This window comes from Channa argus, chromosome 7, assembly GCF_033026475.1.
Source record: "Channa argus isolate prfri chromosome 7, Channa argus male v1.0, whole genome shotgun sequence".
NCBI lineage: Eukaryota > Metazoa > Chordata > Actinopteri > Anabantiformes > Channidae > Channa > Channa argus.
Genome location: NC_090203.1, coordinates 11,945,302 through 11,960,913, shown reverse-complemented (window position 1 = coordinate 11,960,913; position 15,612 = coordinate 11,945,302). Strand labels below are relative to the sequence as shown.

General features: G+C 38.5%; 2 protein-coding genes across 11 annotated transcripts in view; one reads left to right on the top strand and one right to left on the bottom strand.

Moving 5' to 3' along the window:
• The window catches only part of shc1 (SHC (Src homology 2 domain containing) transforming protein 1), a 19,487-nt gene extending 12,979 nt beyond the window's left edge, over positions 1 to 6,508 (bottom strand). For all 3 annotated transcript variants that reach the window (XM_067510789.1, XM_067510788.1, XM_067510790.1), the window contains exon 1: positions 6,314 to 6,508. The gene's annotated coding sequence lies outside the window, so the exon portion shown is untranslated. The remainder of the gene's footprint in view (positions 1 to 6,313) is intronic.
• flad1 (flavin adenine dinucleotide synthetase 1) lies at positions 6,017 to 15,612 on the top strand. Of its 8 annotated transcripts, XM_067510794.1 has the most exons (12): positions 8,048 to 8,165; positions 8,256 to 8,370; positions 9,736 to 9,796; positions 9,970 to 10,132; positions 10,876 to 11,253; positions 12,739 to 12,852; positions 12,934 to 13,201; positions 13,561 to 13,708; positions 13,949 to 14,047; positions 14,297 to 14,486; positions 15,102 to 15,175; positions 15,286 to 15,612. In XM_067510794.1, exons 3-12 carry the CDS (start codon positions 9,789 to 9,791, stop codon positions 15,419 to 15,421), a joined length of 1,578 nt encoding a protein of 525 aa, XP_067366895.1. In that variant the 5' UTR covers positions 8,048 to 8,165; positions 8,256 to 8,370; positions 9,736 to 9,788; the 3' UTR covers positions 15,422 to 15,612. The 8 variants fall into 8 exon arrangements, with proteins under 8 accessions (XP_067366900.1, XP_067366895.1, XP_067366898.1 ...); XM_067510797.1 differs by lacking the exon at positions 9,736 to 9,796; XM_067510798.1 differs by lacking the exon at positions 9,736 to 9,796 and adding an exon at positions 8,555 to 8,569 and having other exon boundaries at positions 8,074 to 8,370.

Sequence of the window (15,612 nt, the reverse complement as noted above, 5' to 3'; positions counted from 1 at the left end):
GCTCTGAGAAACAGACAAGGAGACAAATAATTCAAATTGTTCTGTATAAAATGAGTCTAATCATTTGCCTTAAGAGTTTTCTCAATTAATGAGAAAACAAACATAAAATTATTCCTTTTTGGTTTAAAAAGCAAATAGTTAATAATCCATGGTGATTCCACTAAAGCTGGGCTCCATATTCACATAAGAAGCACATTAATGTTTAAACAGCCACACTGTTCGGTCATTTGTCCTCTCCTTCCTCTCTCTGGCTCTCCATCCGTCCACTCCCTGAAAAACGTGCTTCTCCTCTGATCCGCTCTTCCGCTCGATTAATTCAGTCACTGCCGGTAGCTCCTTTCCATCTATCCTTTCCTCTGTTTAGCTCCCTCCTCTTTTCTTTTCTTCCCTCCACTGTTTCTATTTCTCTCTCTTTCAGCAGATGGTGAAATGGCAGTGTTGCCAGTATGGACAATGGCATTTCATTGTCCTCTTCTTCTTCACTCGCGTCTGTCTCTCATTCCCACTTTCCTTCCACCTCTGTCTGTAAGACGGACGAGCACACTGTCTGTTCTCCCCTCCTCCCAGTCTGGGTAATGCTGCCTCCCATTTTCTCTCTTACCATATCTCTCTCTCTCTCGCTCTCGCTCTCACATACACACATACACACGCGACTGCTGCCTGTGCCCTCCCCATATCCTTTTCTCCCATTTTAACTCCTTCCTGTTTCCTCCCCCTCCCGCCCCCCACCACTTCTCTGCAGCCTCAGTCACTTAGTAGTGCACATATGTATGCACAGCTAAATGTTGCACATTAATGCACACACTAAAGGGAGATGAAAATGTGAAAAATGGGATGAAGTGAGGGAGAAAGAGGGGTTGACAAGTACGTTTGTGGAGGGAGGAAGGGTTGTCCAGGGTGAATTTGCAAGGCTCCTCCTTTATTCATTCTATTTATAAAAACTAAAAATTAATAATATTGCTATAATAAATAATTCTTATGTTACTGAATGACTAGAGCTTTCTAGGTGGAAGGATAGTTTATTAACAGGCAGACACAATAACAACTCAGTGATTCTATGAAAGCAGACAGAAAGCAGAGATGCCAGAGATTGGTCTCAATGTTCAAGCGTATCTGATGAGAAGGCAGTGTTGCGGAAAGCAGAAGAAACCATCCATAGAGTGCCACCGTAACCCAGTAGAGCACATAACAAGGAGTCCTCAAATGACAGCCCAGCACAGCAGCACCTGCAGAACTATGTGTGTTCACTACGTTGTTATCGTGTAGTCAAGTAGTGCACTCAGGGGTGTAAAAGGTCAAAAATCTGAGAACTGCAGAGAGAATCTGAAATTGTACACAACAGCAATAATGATAGTGATCAATAAAGAGAATTCCCTGCAGCCAGCCAGTACCATGCCTCTAACCAGTTGAAAATACATGAAACATTGTGACTTAGGGTTGACGATAATCTTGTTCTCTTTAGTAACTGAATACATGTTAGTAAGTGAATAATTTTACTATAATGACTTGAGATCACACTTGCCTTTTTGGGTAATTAAAACTAATATTGTCTTATATATCAGCCCTGCATGTAATCCCACATTCTATCTTTAGGAAATATATACATTTCGGTTGCTGGAATAAGCATTCCAACAGCGCCACAAATATAACCATAAATGCACCACACATTGCACATTACTTCAGACACACCTCACTTTCACAAAGATAGGGATTTATTGCAGAACTGTTGTATTACACTTTCAACTAACAAGGTCTACCTAATAAACTGACCACTGAATATAGTTAGGAGCAACTTACAGTTACCACAATACATTTACATATACAGGGCTAGATAATTACTGTATGATTACATACTGTGACTTCACACAGTTTTCAGTTTCACACACTAATGAATAGGTGGACAATACTGGCATACCAGTGATGTTATGTGTTTTCCCATATAACATCAAAGGGGAAAACATTTGAATTGTATAAAATGCCAAATTAATCATTTTGGTCAATCACTTGGGAAGCAAAGTATTATGATGTTTTGCAGATTAATTGAATGATGCTCATGTTTTCTGACATGTATGAAAAAGAAATGAATTAGAAACATATCTTTTCCTAAAATGAATCAAAACAGAAAATTGGGAGAACTATTACACTCCTACTAAAATTTGTGGTTATTTTAAACAGTTTTTCCCCTAAATCTACAGCTCATTAACTACAAGACAATTTTAAACCCTCTAATGAGACAAACTGCAAATGATCATTTCCATGTTTTACCTACTGTAACTTAAGAATTGCACCTCTCATCAATCTGTAAATACGTTTAAAATTTTAAGTTTTAATCTTTCAAAAAAATGGTACGTTGTGGTGAGAAGCAACCCTACTGACACTGTGTGTTTTTGATTAATTAATATTTAAATGGCTTATTCCATTGGCCAACACTGCTGCCCTTTAAGTTACTTAACTCCCAGCATGCTTTGTTCCAAGGATCAGGTATGGAGAGGGTCATGGGACCTCCTTGATATAAACAACAAGGTAAATCAAGTAAACAGTGACACAATGTTGACACGAAACAGAGATTGAGCACAACTAAGTAGGAGAAAGTAATGGAATAACGGAGTAATGGAGAGAAAAAGAGCAAGAGTGATAGGAGAAAGACAATAATGCAGGGTGCATGTTGAAACATAAACTGTGGAATGAATGGAATTAACTGAAAAGGCCGAAGAGTAGGATGCTTGTGTCTCAGCTTGCCCAGCACGAGTTAGCAAATCTACATTTTGTTTTGTTGCATGCAGAAGATGGGAGTAACTCTCTGTAGAAGCTGCAACTAGTCAGTATTAATGAGACAAAACCGTTAGAGATAAGTAGAGTGAGAGCTTTGGAGCTAATGCACAGGCTGTAGGATCTCATCTGCTGTCTGCTTTTACACTTAATGTCTGTGTGTGTAAGTGTGGGCAATCTCATTTGACCTGCCTCACTCACCCCATCACTGACCTTTTCCCTTCTGAAACACTGTCTAAACTCAGTTCACATTACGTGATTCTCATTACGTGAGATATGCAAGACAATAATGAAGATGGTGAGTGCAGAGAGGCCAATGGAAGGGAGTGCAACTTACAAGGCGAAGGGTCTCACATGGGAAGAGACATGGAAACACAAACGTAGGGGCAGACAACAAAATGACAATTAAATTTAAAAACTTGGGGTAGAGAATAAACATATTAGCCAGGCATTCAGTAGCAGACCCTTCTAGTTTGATAGCTCACCACACAAACTGCAAACATGGGAGCTGGCTATTTCGGGTTGTGCCAACCCCCCTTTACCACCCTCTCTTACCACACTCCCACATCTCTCTCTTACTATCAATCCTTTCCTGCTGCCACTGTGTGCCTCTCACCACATACTGTACAACTTCCCTCTTGCCATGATGGCTCTTTATTTCCATTCCATTTCTGACTACAAACTGTGTATGTGTCCACAGCATTTCAAAATCAGGTCAAATACATGAAATGCTTTGTTAGGTCTTGTTTACATATTCCTTAATCAAATAAATCCTGAATATTTTTTCATTCCTTTATGGCCAGTTGTGAAAAATTGTTAAAAAGCTGCTTTGTTTTATAAGTTGGACTTGTTTTTTTTTTTTTTAAAAAACATATTGGGGTTAGTGTTCACATTCCTCCATGTAAAGTATCTACATAAAAAGGAAAGTCTTGGTATAAATACCAAAGTTTTTTTTAGCATTGGTTAGAAAGACCAACAGGATTACCTGTTCAGTTTAGCAAATCAGTTTTGTACAGTTTTGTATCCTATATTAGAAGTAGCTAGAAACCATCTGTGGTGAGCTAGCATAAATATGGCAAACTAACGCTCCTTTTTTTAACAGTGTGTATATATGCTGTCCTAGGTCTTCCGCTTTCTCCTGTAAGTGCAGGACGTGCGTGCTACATCCTAGTCTGATACTTATTTTATTAGTGATGCATGATTTTTTTTTTTTACAGTCAGTATAGGGAAAAATATAAAGTATTCATCCAACACATTGGAGAAGGGTGAAGAAGCCCTGATCTGCAAAGAGAAGTGACTTCTGAAAATGCAATCTCAGCTTTCTACATAGTGAGAGATTTACCACGATAAAGACATACAGACATTTCTCAACTTAAAGTACATTACCCAGCTGATTCATGCTGATGCAGACTTAACAATCAGGGCCAGCTAATAAAAAAAAAAGATATTATCAGTTATCGCAGTGTTAATTGAGTTTGTTTTTTGTTTTTTTAAATTGCACCCAAGCTCAGACTGTGGTTTGCATGTAGCACTCAACCAAGCAGTGCGGGAGGAAATGCAGCTATGACTCTGTCCCATTGTGTAGAGGTAGAGTTGGACAACCCCCATGCTATGACCTCAAAAACAAACTGCTACCGTGTCTTTTCAGAAAACACACAAACACCAGACCCAAACACAAAGACAAACATACCCTCATATGGGTGGACAGGTAGGAACACACAGACAAAAAGAGAAAAACACATCCTCACAAGCACAGACACCAATATAAAACTCTACTGTGTCCTGTCAACAGTAACAATGCATTGTGCAGCAGCTTAATACCTCACCACTGGGTTTTAATCAATAAAAAAGTGACAAATTAAAGACTAACTAACTAACTAAGACAGCACTAAAATTCATTGATTAATAGTTAAAATTTACTAATTTATTTCTGACATAGCTGTTTGTCTGTCTGTTGGAGAGAGTATGTCTACGTGTACAAGCACATATACCTGTCAGAGGGACACTATAACAATCAGTCATCAGTCATGGTATGCCATCAATCAGGACTAAAGGTTTCAGTGGTGAGTGATACAATTTTAGGAGAATTCGACAGATCCAATTTTAATCAAATGGATTTTGGATTTTGCCAATCCTGCTATAGAGTACTAGAGATGCTACGCTTTCACTGACAGATTGCTTTGAACCAGCTGGTTCGGTTGTTATTGTCCTTGTGTTAGTGCATGCGCGTGTAGGTGCACATGTCCGGTGTGTCAGGCTCCTGACAGGAATCTCCCATTTTTCAGATCAATTGTTCATTGGACCTTCTCCTTCCATCCACTTCATCAGCAGTGATAACTTCAACCATATAATATCATGTCAGTGGACTGCTGGTCTGAGCGGTGTGGCTGACCCTGATAAGAAGCCCACTTCTTTCACTTCTTTCAGTTGCTTCAGTCATCTGCCAGTTCCCACAAACCCTCCAGTCTGTTTCCATAATTGTCTGCCCATAGTGAACTTTAAATCTGTCACAGTAACCCTGTTTCAACACATCTGGTTTGTTGTGTTGACCAATCTCCATGGACACAGGAGAAATTGTGAAGTATAACATTTACTGTCTAATGGTGAATAAGTTTGTGTGTGTGTACTGATAGGTCCATTATCTTATCTGATAAATATTTTATTCAAACCTAGAGATTGAGCTTGTACCCTTATGCTATCAGGATACATTTTTATAGATATCAGTTTAATCACTCACTTTAAGGTTGCAACTAGTTCTCATTTTCATTATTGTTTTGTGTATAAAATGCTATTGCAAAAACAGATTATGATTTCTCACAGACATATTCATAAATCTTGTTTGTACTGTCATACTGACATATTCACTTTACTATTATGCAGAAAGGCAGAAAACATTCACAATAGACATGGTGGAAACTGCAAACACTGAATGGAAAATGTCTTGAGTTACGTTTAAAATAACTGACTATTTCATTTCTGACAAGTGATTTGTGTAATAACTAACTGTTTCAGCTCTAACTCAATTAAAAATGTACAATGCCATTTTACTGAACGGTTTACTGATCTATTATAATTATAAACTACTAAAAGGCATCGTGAGTCCTAGGTTGACGATTATCATTGCCTAATAAAACCAACAACAGTAGGCCTACTTTTACTGACTGCAATTCTACAACGTTGCTCAACTGGCAGCTGAGACAGGCTTATTACAAAAACCTCAAACTCGTTTGACAGAGGTAGGCCGAGCACAAGTTAAACATTTAGCTGGCTTGTGCATGTCCACTCGGTCCATGAGCAACATTTTAAAGCAATCCGACAGGCTACACCACTGTGTCGTCTTAACATAACACAAGAGTACGCCTGTTGGCTAAGTTACACAGGCAGAACAAATCTTCCCAGCGGGCACCACAAAGACAGTATGTGAGCTTTTTCCTTAAACGTTTGATATGTTCATTAACTGCTGTACTCTGGCGCACAGAAAAAAACTGTACAAACCTCCCCCCCCCCCCAAAAAAAGTGTGGTCAACTTTAACGAGCAACTTACCAGCTCTTCCCTTTCCCTTAAGTTGCCCCTCCTGCCCACCGAGCTGCACAAACTTCAGCTGAATTTCATCAAAAAAGGTAAAAGGTCGATGGTTTTGTCCGCCTGGTGCCTTACGATTTTGATTAACTTCATACAAGATGAGTCTAAACTTCTTCTTTCCTCTCCCTTTCCTTCCCTTCCTCCTCCCCTTCTACGGTCACGGCAGAAGCCACTTCCGCGAACAAATGGTAACGTCATCTGTCCGCACGCGCGCGCGCGCGTGCTTTGGCCCTGCTTTGCACCTGGCCCATTCAGTGCATATTGCGCAAAAACAGAAATTCCAGCTCACAACCCAGAAAGATCAACACGTAACTTACCTTAAATAAACTTCATTTGAACTGTGCCGTTTTGTTTTAGTCCCTTAGTTTCCGACCACAACTACCCGTTTATAAATAAGAATAACCACTTGTACAACAACATCACATTAATATGTCCCTTATGATACTTTTAGCAGCCCTGTAGTATTTGTGTAATGCCACATCAATGGGTCGTTATTGTTGGTTAAATCAATTTGTAGTTTTTTGGCATCTCCTTGTGGTAATTGTGTTTCTCTATTTGTGGTTGTTTTGTATTCCTGTGTTGTTGCCTTTAATTTTTTTTTTTTTGCATCTCTGTTATGTGACTGTTAGGTGTCTGCCTGTAGTGTATTATTTTGCATCTCTTTGTGACAGTTGCACCTCTTAGATTCACTTTCCAACAAACATAGAAGTCACTACTTTCTGGCAGATGCTCTCAAGTTCCACCAGGCTGAATTGGAGACATCTGTGAAACATCATTAGGTTTCTCTACAGATGTGGGAGGAGGTCAGGAAAATGGAAATAATTGTAATGACAGTTATTGCTGTGCATTATTATAAAATTTAGTTTGATTATTACATATATATTTGCCTTGGCCTATTTTCTAATCTGCCTGTCAAAACATTACTAATCACATGGGTTTTTAGTATATCTTACAAAAATGTCCTGGCCTGAAGCTAATGCTATTTAGGGGGGGGTCTTGGCATGAAAATGTTGGAAACATTTCCCAATTTCAGGCCATTCTTCAAAGATCTCTCTATATTTGGATTCATTCACCTGGTTGCTGAATTGGGCCGAGCAGGCTGCAAAGGGTCCCGCTGATTTACATGTCTTCAGTTTCACAATTATTAAAGTTGCTGTACTCATGCATATAATCATGTTTCAGAAATGGCATTATGCCCTTGCCAGAATTTTATTGAAGTGGTGGACAGGGAGGTTTGTGGATTTCATGACTTGTACACTGGTGTCTTCCTTTCTCAACTATGTTCCGTCAAATGACTTTGTTGCAGATGGACTCCAATCAAAATATAATAAAAAATAGCTAAAGTAAACAGGATGTGTCTGTTAAGACTGCCACTAAGGACATTGAATACTTATGTGAAAGAGAAATTTTAGGTTAGATTTCTGAAAACATATATTTACTTAAAGATTATGGGGTGTTGAGTAAACAGAGGCAAAATCACGTTTCTTTTATCTTAACAATTTTGTCACATTATTTTATCAGTAGTTCCTGGATATAGTTAGTTGTCGATATCATTAGTGTCACCCCCATAACTTCAATCTTTTCATACACCACCACACGAAAGTAACATTAACAGACTTACCAAAAGCATATGAACAAAAAAGTACTGTTGACTCGAACTTGGCTCTACCCAGCCAGCAGAGGCAGGCATGTTACAATTATCTGTTTTGATTCAGGCAGAAGAAGATGAAGTATTTCCGTGTCAATTTTTAGCACAATGCTGTCCGAATGGTCAACTCGACGATATAAGATTACTTAGTATATAGGTGTATAGGTAATGTTTATCGTATTTAATTTTTCCAGTTACATATATTGTTGCGCTCATGGTTTGTTGATTCTAGTCTAACGAGACCATATTTTATAGTTACTCCAAATACATCAAAAGGTTTGACCGATCTCGGTGAAATCTCGTGAAAGCCTCCATTATTGTGATTGGACGAGCCATGTGACGCTTGTTGAGTGACATATAAACACAAACGGTAAGATAAAAGCGAGGACAAAAGCGACTCTAAAAGTGAGTTTCCTCAGTTTTTGATAAGTTTGGCTGCCAAATCATAAAACAGTCCATTGCTGTTTAGTCACATTATATGGTAGGGTTGAGAAATCGGAACTACATACATATTCAACGTTCTTTATGCTAACGTCGTGTTTGCCTGACAGCAGCTGTCATCAGGTAACGTAAGTATCGTTATCGTCATAGTAACTAACTTCTGGGTCTGGATGTTATTTGAGACCATGTTTTTATCACAACATTTATTACAGATGTAAGTTACGCTGCACCGGATATAGGTGTGTGTTATTTTTATGAAGGTTCATAAATATGAAAGAAATTAATTTCATTTCCTTTCGTAGGTCAATTACAAATGTGCACTCAAACGCAGTATGCCACTGAAGGTTAACACCAACCCTGTACGCATGCAGACAATCTGCGTGGATGGAGTCTAAACTAAGTTACCTGTACTAGCCTACGATAACTGCCTCCTCAGAGCACTGAAATTAGATGACAGCTGGCCATTAACACTTTCCCCCCCTCCTCTTTTTTTTTTTTTTGCCACATCCTTACAGTTTCTCTGTAAGAAACCTACACTGGGACAATTGTTTTTCCACCTGCAGCATTTTTAATCAGTAATTTGACACGATGCACATTGATCTTTGTCTGCTTCAACCATCAATAGTAGATGTAATTATAAACTTTTCTCACTTTACCCCTAATGGTATACACACTTTAATAACAGGCAATATAAATGTACAGTCCCGAAGTGTAGGTTTCATTTCATATCACATGAACCATGTCAATAATTTGCTTGTGCTTTAAATACTGTAGAAGACAAATGGTGTTTCATGTCTTTTTGAGACAATTTAAGAGAGATCAAACATGTCATGTCTGACCTGGTTTATAATTAGCTAGTCTAGTAAGTTGGTGTACCAGCGTCACAGCTGCATTTGTGGTCAGTGTGGTTAAACTGCAAAATACGTATAAGCTACATTCGAAAGTAACAGAGCTACGATTGGTTATTTGATAGCATAAAATGAGTCTGCAACAACTATGATAACCAATCATTATTATTATGTCAGTCCTAAATATTTGCTATTTATATGTTCTCAAATGTGGGAATTTGCTGGTATTCTTTGTTTTACTACATAGTATGCTGAATATCGTTTGGCTTATTGCTGTTAGACAGGACTAACATAACATCTTTTCTTGAGCCTTAGGAAGTTGTGATGAGCATTAAAAAAATCTGATATTTTATTTACCAAAAAATTAACATTAGAATTTGTCTTTTTCAAATCTGCTGCTTGATTTCTCTTCCACAATATTTCCTGGAAAACCATTTATGGAGCAGAAAAGGGCCTGATCTGTAATGAAACATTTTGGGAAAGTCCATATGGATTCTTCATGTTGATGTAAGAGAACAGGGCCATATATATTATACCTGAGTGTGTGTGTGTGTGAGTGTGTATCTGTCTCTCTCTAGATAGATAGATAGATAGATAAAAATGATCTCAAGAACAATTTAATAAGCATAGCATTTTAGTGCAATTGTTTAATGCAATTGTCTGATGTATTTGACTTACAGCTTTTCTATTCCCAAGCTGAGTAGACCAGTGGTGCGTGTGAGGAGACTGGTGGCTCAACTCAGTAAAGCAGCCATGTCCACAAACCACCAGGGCTCCAGTCAATCCTCTCCAGCCACAGCCCTCACTGCAGCTATTCTCATTATTGGAGATGAGATACTCAAGGTGATTTAGTGTTAGTTTAAAGATGTATTGTGTGACTGTATCCCACTGAGAATTGTAGAAATTTGGGGGTTTTGAGAAAGTCAAAATTGTATGTACTGTATGTATAATACATACATAACGTGACACTGTAATTTGTCCAGCTGTCTGGACTGGATAGCAGTTCAGGGTCCACACTTTGTATCCTGAGAATACCCCGTTATAGGAAAAGGTAAAATGCTTTATTTTTCAGTATACATACAAGGTGTACATGAAATTGCATAAAATAATCAGATGGAGGGTTAGTCCTGATCCGCTGAGGATCTATGGGACAACCTGACCCTCTCCCTAACACACACGTTTTTAGCAGTTGGGGAAAACGGAGCACTCTGAGGAAACCTACGCAAAAACGGGTAGACCATTCAAACTCTACACAGAAAGGATTGAACCCGGGACCTTCTTGCCGTTAGGCAAGAGTGCTATCCACTCTGCAACCATGCTGCCTAGCTATTTGATGTGAAAGCAGGGTTCAGTTTTAAAATAACAAGTACACTATTATTTGATTAGACATGATTCATAGTTAAAAAAGAAGCCTTTGATTTGTCTAATGTCATGTTTTACCCCCCGAAATATGCTCATTGAGTGTCATCAGATTTCATCAGGCAAGCCTGCGCTATTATTTCTATGTTGTTGAATGTGATGTTCAAGTGGAGGTGGAACCACTGGATCGAAACTAATAGTGTCTCTTCTTGTCCTTTGTCTCCCAGGGTCACACAGTGGACACCAACAGTACCTTTCTGACACGAGCCTTAAGGAAGCTTGGAGTCTCTGTGCAGCGTATAACTGTCATACCAGATACAAAAGCGGTCATAGCAAAAGAGGTGGCCTTCCTTTCACCTCAATATACACACATTATCACCTCGGGAGGCATAGGCCCTACCCATGATGATGTCACCTTTGAGAGCATTGCCATGGCATTCCAAGAGGAGTTATATCCCCACCCTGAGCTCATGAAGCTAGTTGAAGAATTCTTTGGGGTGGTGGACCAAAACTCTGCTGCTATGAAACTGGCAATGGTGCCTCACTCAGCTAAACTCAACTATGGAACTGACCCTCAGACTGGAAAACCGCTTCGCTATCCACTGGTGAGTGAACTGAGGACTGAGGGCCATTAGTTCAATAGTTTAATTAATTTTAACATTGAACTAAATTATACAGTATCCAAGGTATGGCAGATCAGTATGTACAACCCACTCAGTGGTTGACTACAAACTATAAAAACATACACAGTATACAGCTGCTTTGTGTGTAGAACCTTTGCTGTAGGTTCTTTGAAGTAAACTAAGTTGTTCACCTGTCAAGAATTTTCTTGACAATGAAAATTCCCACAATGTTTTATCTGGTCTATACCTAAATACATCACTACTACTAATTTGAGTGTCATTCATTTTAAAACAGTTAGCAATTACTATTCTCTATTTCCAAATTCTAATAAGAAATAACATAATAATAACATTAACCTACATATTTATCTTCTATACATAGTAGCTCCACCAAAGATCCTCGATGAGAGGGTAAATTCCTGTTACACATTGTTAACACTAGCAGCAATAAATACACTAGCTAATGCTTGGTGCAAAGTGGGGACTTACTGCTGATGTGACAGAAATGGCATATCTGCAGGTACCTTTGTTTACACTGACAGAACAGAGAAATTTTGCTGGGTGAAAAGGTCAGTATGACTGGTCTGCTTATTTATTATAATTGGAAACATTTAAAAGGGTTTGCTGTCTTTATTTATCAATGACATTAGAGGGGTTAGATTGTGTTACTAGTTATTATCATACCATATTATCACGTTATTCTGAACTACAAAGTATAATCAGATTTTGCACTGATCCTCTGAAGATAGCCTGCTAATGAGCAGGTGAGGTGTGCACTTTTATCCAAGAAAAATGAAATTAAGCCTTCAGTTAAGACAGCTGGATAACTGGTCTGGTTTTAAGATAACTGTCTCTCATTGCAGTTTGCTTAAATTCAAAATTCACATGTTGATTTAAGCCCTAATGGAGTCACACTAACATGCACTTTTGTGGAAATTTTAATTTATGATTTGAAACATTATGGTAATTAAGTTATTACACAGATGTGTGTATTACCTACATTTATTTATAGATTAGATTATGAAAAACACAATGGTTTTACCTAACATATTCAGAGCAAATGGGAAAACCCCAAAAAACCCCTCATCAAGTGAAAATGTGTTTTGGTCATTGTTACTCCTCTTGATGTTTGACCTTAACTGTGCACAGTGATGTATATGAGTTTGAGGTGTATACCTGCCAGCATGATTTGTAACAGTACAACTAGTGTAGAAACCAATCCTAGTCCAAGGTGCAATTTTACACAAGTGAGATGCGGAAACTTAAAGCCTGAATTTCACACACACACCAAGTTTTAGACATTGAGTGATGTCAGGTATATTTTGTTAAAACAAGGACAGGAATTAGAATTGGTTGAACCTGAAACAGAAAATACATTCATCAGATTCATCAAATCATTAGGTTTGTGAAAACAGACTGTGGTTGTCTATACTTACAGTATATGTTGTGTCCGTCCTTTGTAATCAGATCAGTGTGCACAATGTGTATGTCTTTCCTGGGATCCCATCTTCATTGGAGAGGACTTTTAGTGGACTAGAGCATCTTTTTGCTGGATCAGGGACCACTTTTTACACTCGTGAGGTAACCAGTCATTTACAAATTATCTGTCTGAATGCTTTGTTTTTACAGTGCAAGTAAGTTCACCAAAAATCACTGTACTAGGTGTTTGTGGATGTGGACGAAGCAGAGATCGCCCCTGTGTTGACCAAACTCCAGGCTGGTTGGGGTAAGAAGGTGGCTCTAGGCTCCTACCCCGACTGGCTGAGTAACTACCACCGAGTCAGGTTGGTCCTGGACTCAGACAGCCAGGAAGAGGTGGACAAAGCCCGCACACTGCTGCTAGATGAGCTGCCTAAGGGAAGCGTGGCGGCCTTAGTCCCTGACCCAGTGTCCATTGCGACTGCTGAGGTGTACAAGTTGGCCAACTGTGGTGAGGAGGAAGCATGGTGTACAGGAGCGTTGGAAATAATGCGATGGGATCTAAACTGTGAAGTTAATTTAAAGTAGTTATTGCAGAGAACTCTCACACTTTACACAGGCACTGGGAGCAATAAAGGAAGCAAAGAGATTAAAGTACTGTAATTACAGCAGTAAAATCATAGTGGATTATAAAAAAGAAAATAACTGTCATGAGAGTGAACAGAGAATTAAAATAACTAAGATAAAACTATGGATAAGAAATACTTCTATTCTGAATTAGACATAGAAACAGAGATCATTGTACGATACCTGATAAAATTTGATTACTTTTTCTTTAAAATGTCCTTTAATTGTGAATTTAATTTCCAGGGACAACATTGGGTGAGAAAGTTATGTCTGCACTGAAAACTATAGAGACTGCACTCGATCGTTATTCAACAGAGGAAGTCTGCATCGGCTTCAACGGCGGCAAAGACTGCACAGCGCTGCTCCATCTCTACTATGCTGCTCTGAAACGGTAACGGGAGGGTATGAGATGAGACAATATGGACATTTAGTGGTTGGAATGATTTAAATAAAACAAAACAGGTGACCTGAGCGACATTAAGAATGGAGTTTCAAATTAAAAACATGATGTCAACACAGTTAGAGTTTTGGACTTTTCATGCCCTGGACAGAGCAGATGGAGATAATGAAGGTAAATGAACACTGTTATTTATCATTTAGTAATGTTCTGTTTCTCACTTCTCACACTCAGACGCTATCCAGATGGTAAAGACAGGGTGAAAGCTTTGTACATCCGTATCGTCTCTCCATTCCCCGAAATGGAGAGGTTCCTCCAGGACACAATAAAAAGGTAAGCCATTATTTGTCCTAATCCTCCTAATCCCAAAATATTTGAGAAATGGCAGTCAATTTTTGCTAATTCATACATTTCAGTGAATTATTCATGGCTGTGTATTCTGATATTTATATTCTGATATTCTGATCTATAGTTTGAACTGCTTGCGATAAGTTGTGCTGTCAAGCGTTTTTGGTCAAAAAGTGTCAGAATGTCTTCCAAAGTTGTGTTACAGCAGCTCATTTGGAGATGTGTCTTCCACAGATATGACCTGGAGCTTTTCTCTGTGGAGGGTAGTATTAGGCAGGCGCTGAACGAAGTGCAGGAGAGAAGGCCCGAGTTGAGAGCCGTTCTAATGGGGACCAGAAAGAGTGACCCTTACTCACACACACTTACACCCATGTGTCCCACTGACCCAGGCTGGCCAGACTACATGAGAGTCAATCCTTTACTAGTAAGACAGATATAACAGACAAATTGTTACATTATTACTATTTTACTTATACTGTCTTCTCTTTTCTAATGTTTCTAATGTTATTTGTCTTCTTGACTGGAGTCTGATGCACATCTACAGGGTGTTAACAAAAAAAAATAAATCACCTGCACAGTTTAATGCATTTCAGCCCTGCAGTAATAATAAACTGTGAAACCTTAAATATAATATTTTTATAATTATATTTTTCTTTTTTCTTTTTATATAATTTTTTTTTACCTAAATTTTTTCCCTCTTATAAATACATATATTTCATACACTGACTGTGCAATAAAAGGTTACCAAACTCAGGCTTGTCTCAAAAATCACAATATGACACATTTTTAACAAATTCATGACATTAAAAGTTTTACATGCAGTACTAGAGGTTATTGACTTGTGTATTTGTACGTTGTAGAAATACTGTGTCACCTGTATCTTATGACTTTTTAAAAAAGTCAGAATATAATATAATATTATATATATTAATATATACACCCCCTATCCAGCCCCCCCAGAGAATGAGTTCCTCCAAATTGAAATAATCATTAGTCAGTAACAAACCATTTACATTTGATGTCTTCCAACACTCTTCAGGACTGGACGTATCATGACATCTGGTCGTTCTTGAGGACATTACAAGTGCCCTACTGTATTTTATATGATAAAGGGTAAGAAGACATCCATCCACTTTTTATAATATTTTCTGTCCCCTTCTTTTGTTCATGTGTGAACAGTTATAATGTGGAATTGCTTGTCTTAAGTGTCTTTCTATCTGCAGGTACACTTCACTGGGCAGTATGGACAACACCTGCCGAAATGCAGCCCTCCAGATAGTGGATGGAAGAGGTGGGACACGATACAAACCAGCCTACCTCCTGGAGAATGAAGAAGAGGAGCGAAACTTCCGTGCCTGATGAAGCCTCGCTTCTCACTTTGTCACCTGTTGATGGAAACACGCTTAACACCGTGGAAAACCTCAACTTTATTCTAGTCTTCTAGAGCATATCTCACTGCAAAATGTGAATACTGTTTATGAAGGAATGAGTGCTATTTCTGCATACTAGTAATGGCACTGTGCTGTTAAATAAAGCATCAATCTGTGTCA

What these genes read in the sequence shown, in the direction of transcription:
- flad1 (XM_067510792.1), top strand. Translation starts at nt 8,526, where the DNA reads ATGCTAACGTCGTGTTTGCCTGACAGCAGCTGTCATCAGGTAAC. An exon ending in TTGGAGATGAGATACTCAAG is followed by an intron (nt 10,133 to 10,875) that starts GTGATTTAGTGT and finishes TTTGTCTCCCAG; the next exon opens with GGTCACACAGTGGACACCAA. An exon ending in AACCGCTTCGCTATCCACTG is followed by an intron (nt 11,254 to 12,738) that starts GTGAGTGAACTG and finishes CTTTGTAATCAG; the next exon opens with ATCAGTGTGCACAATGTGTA.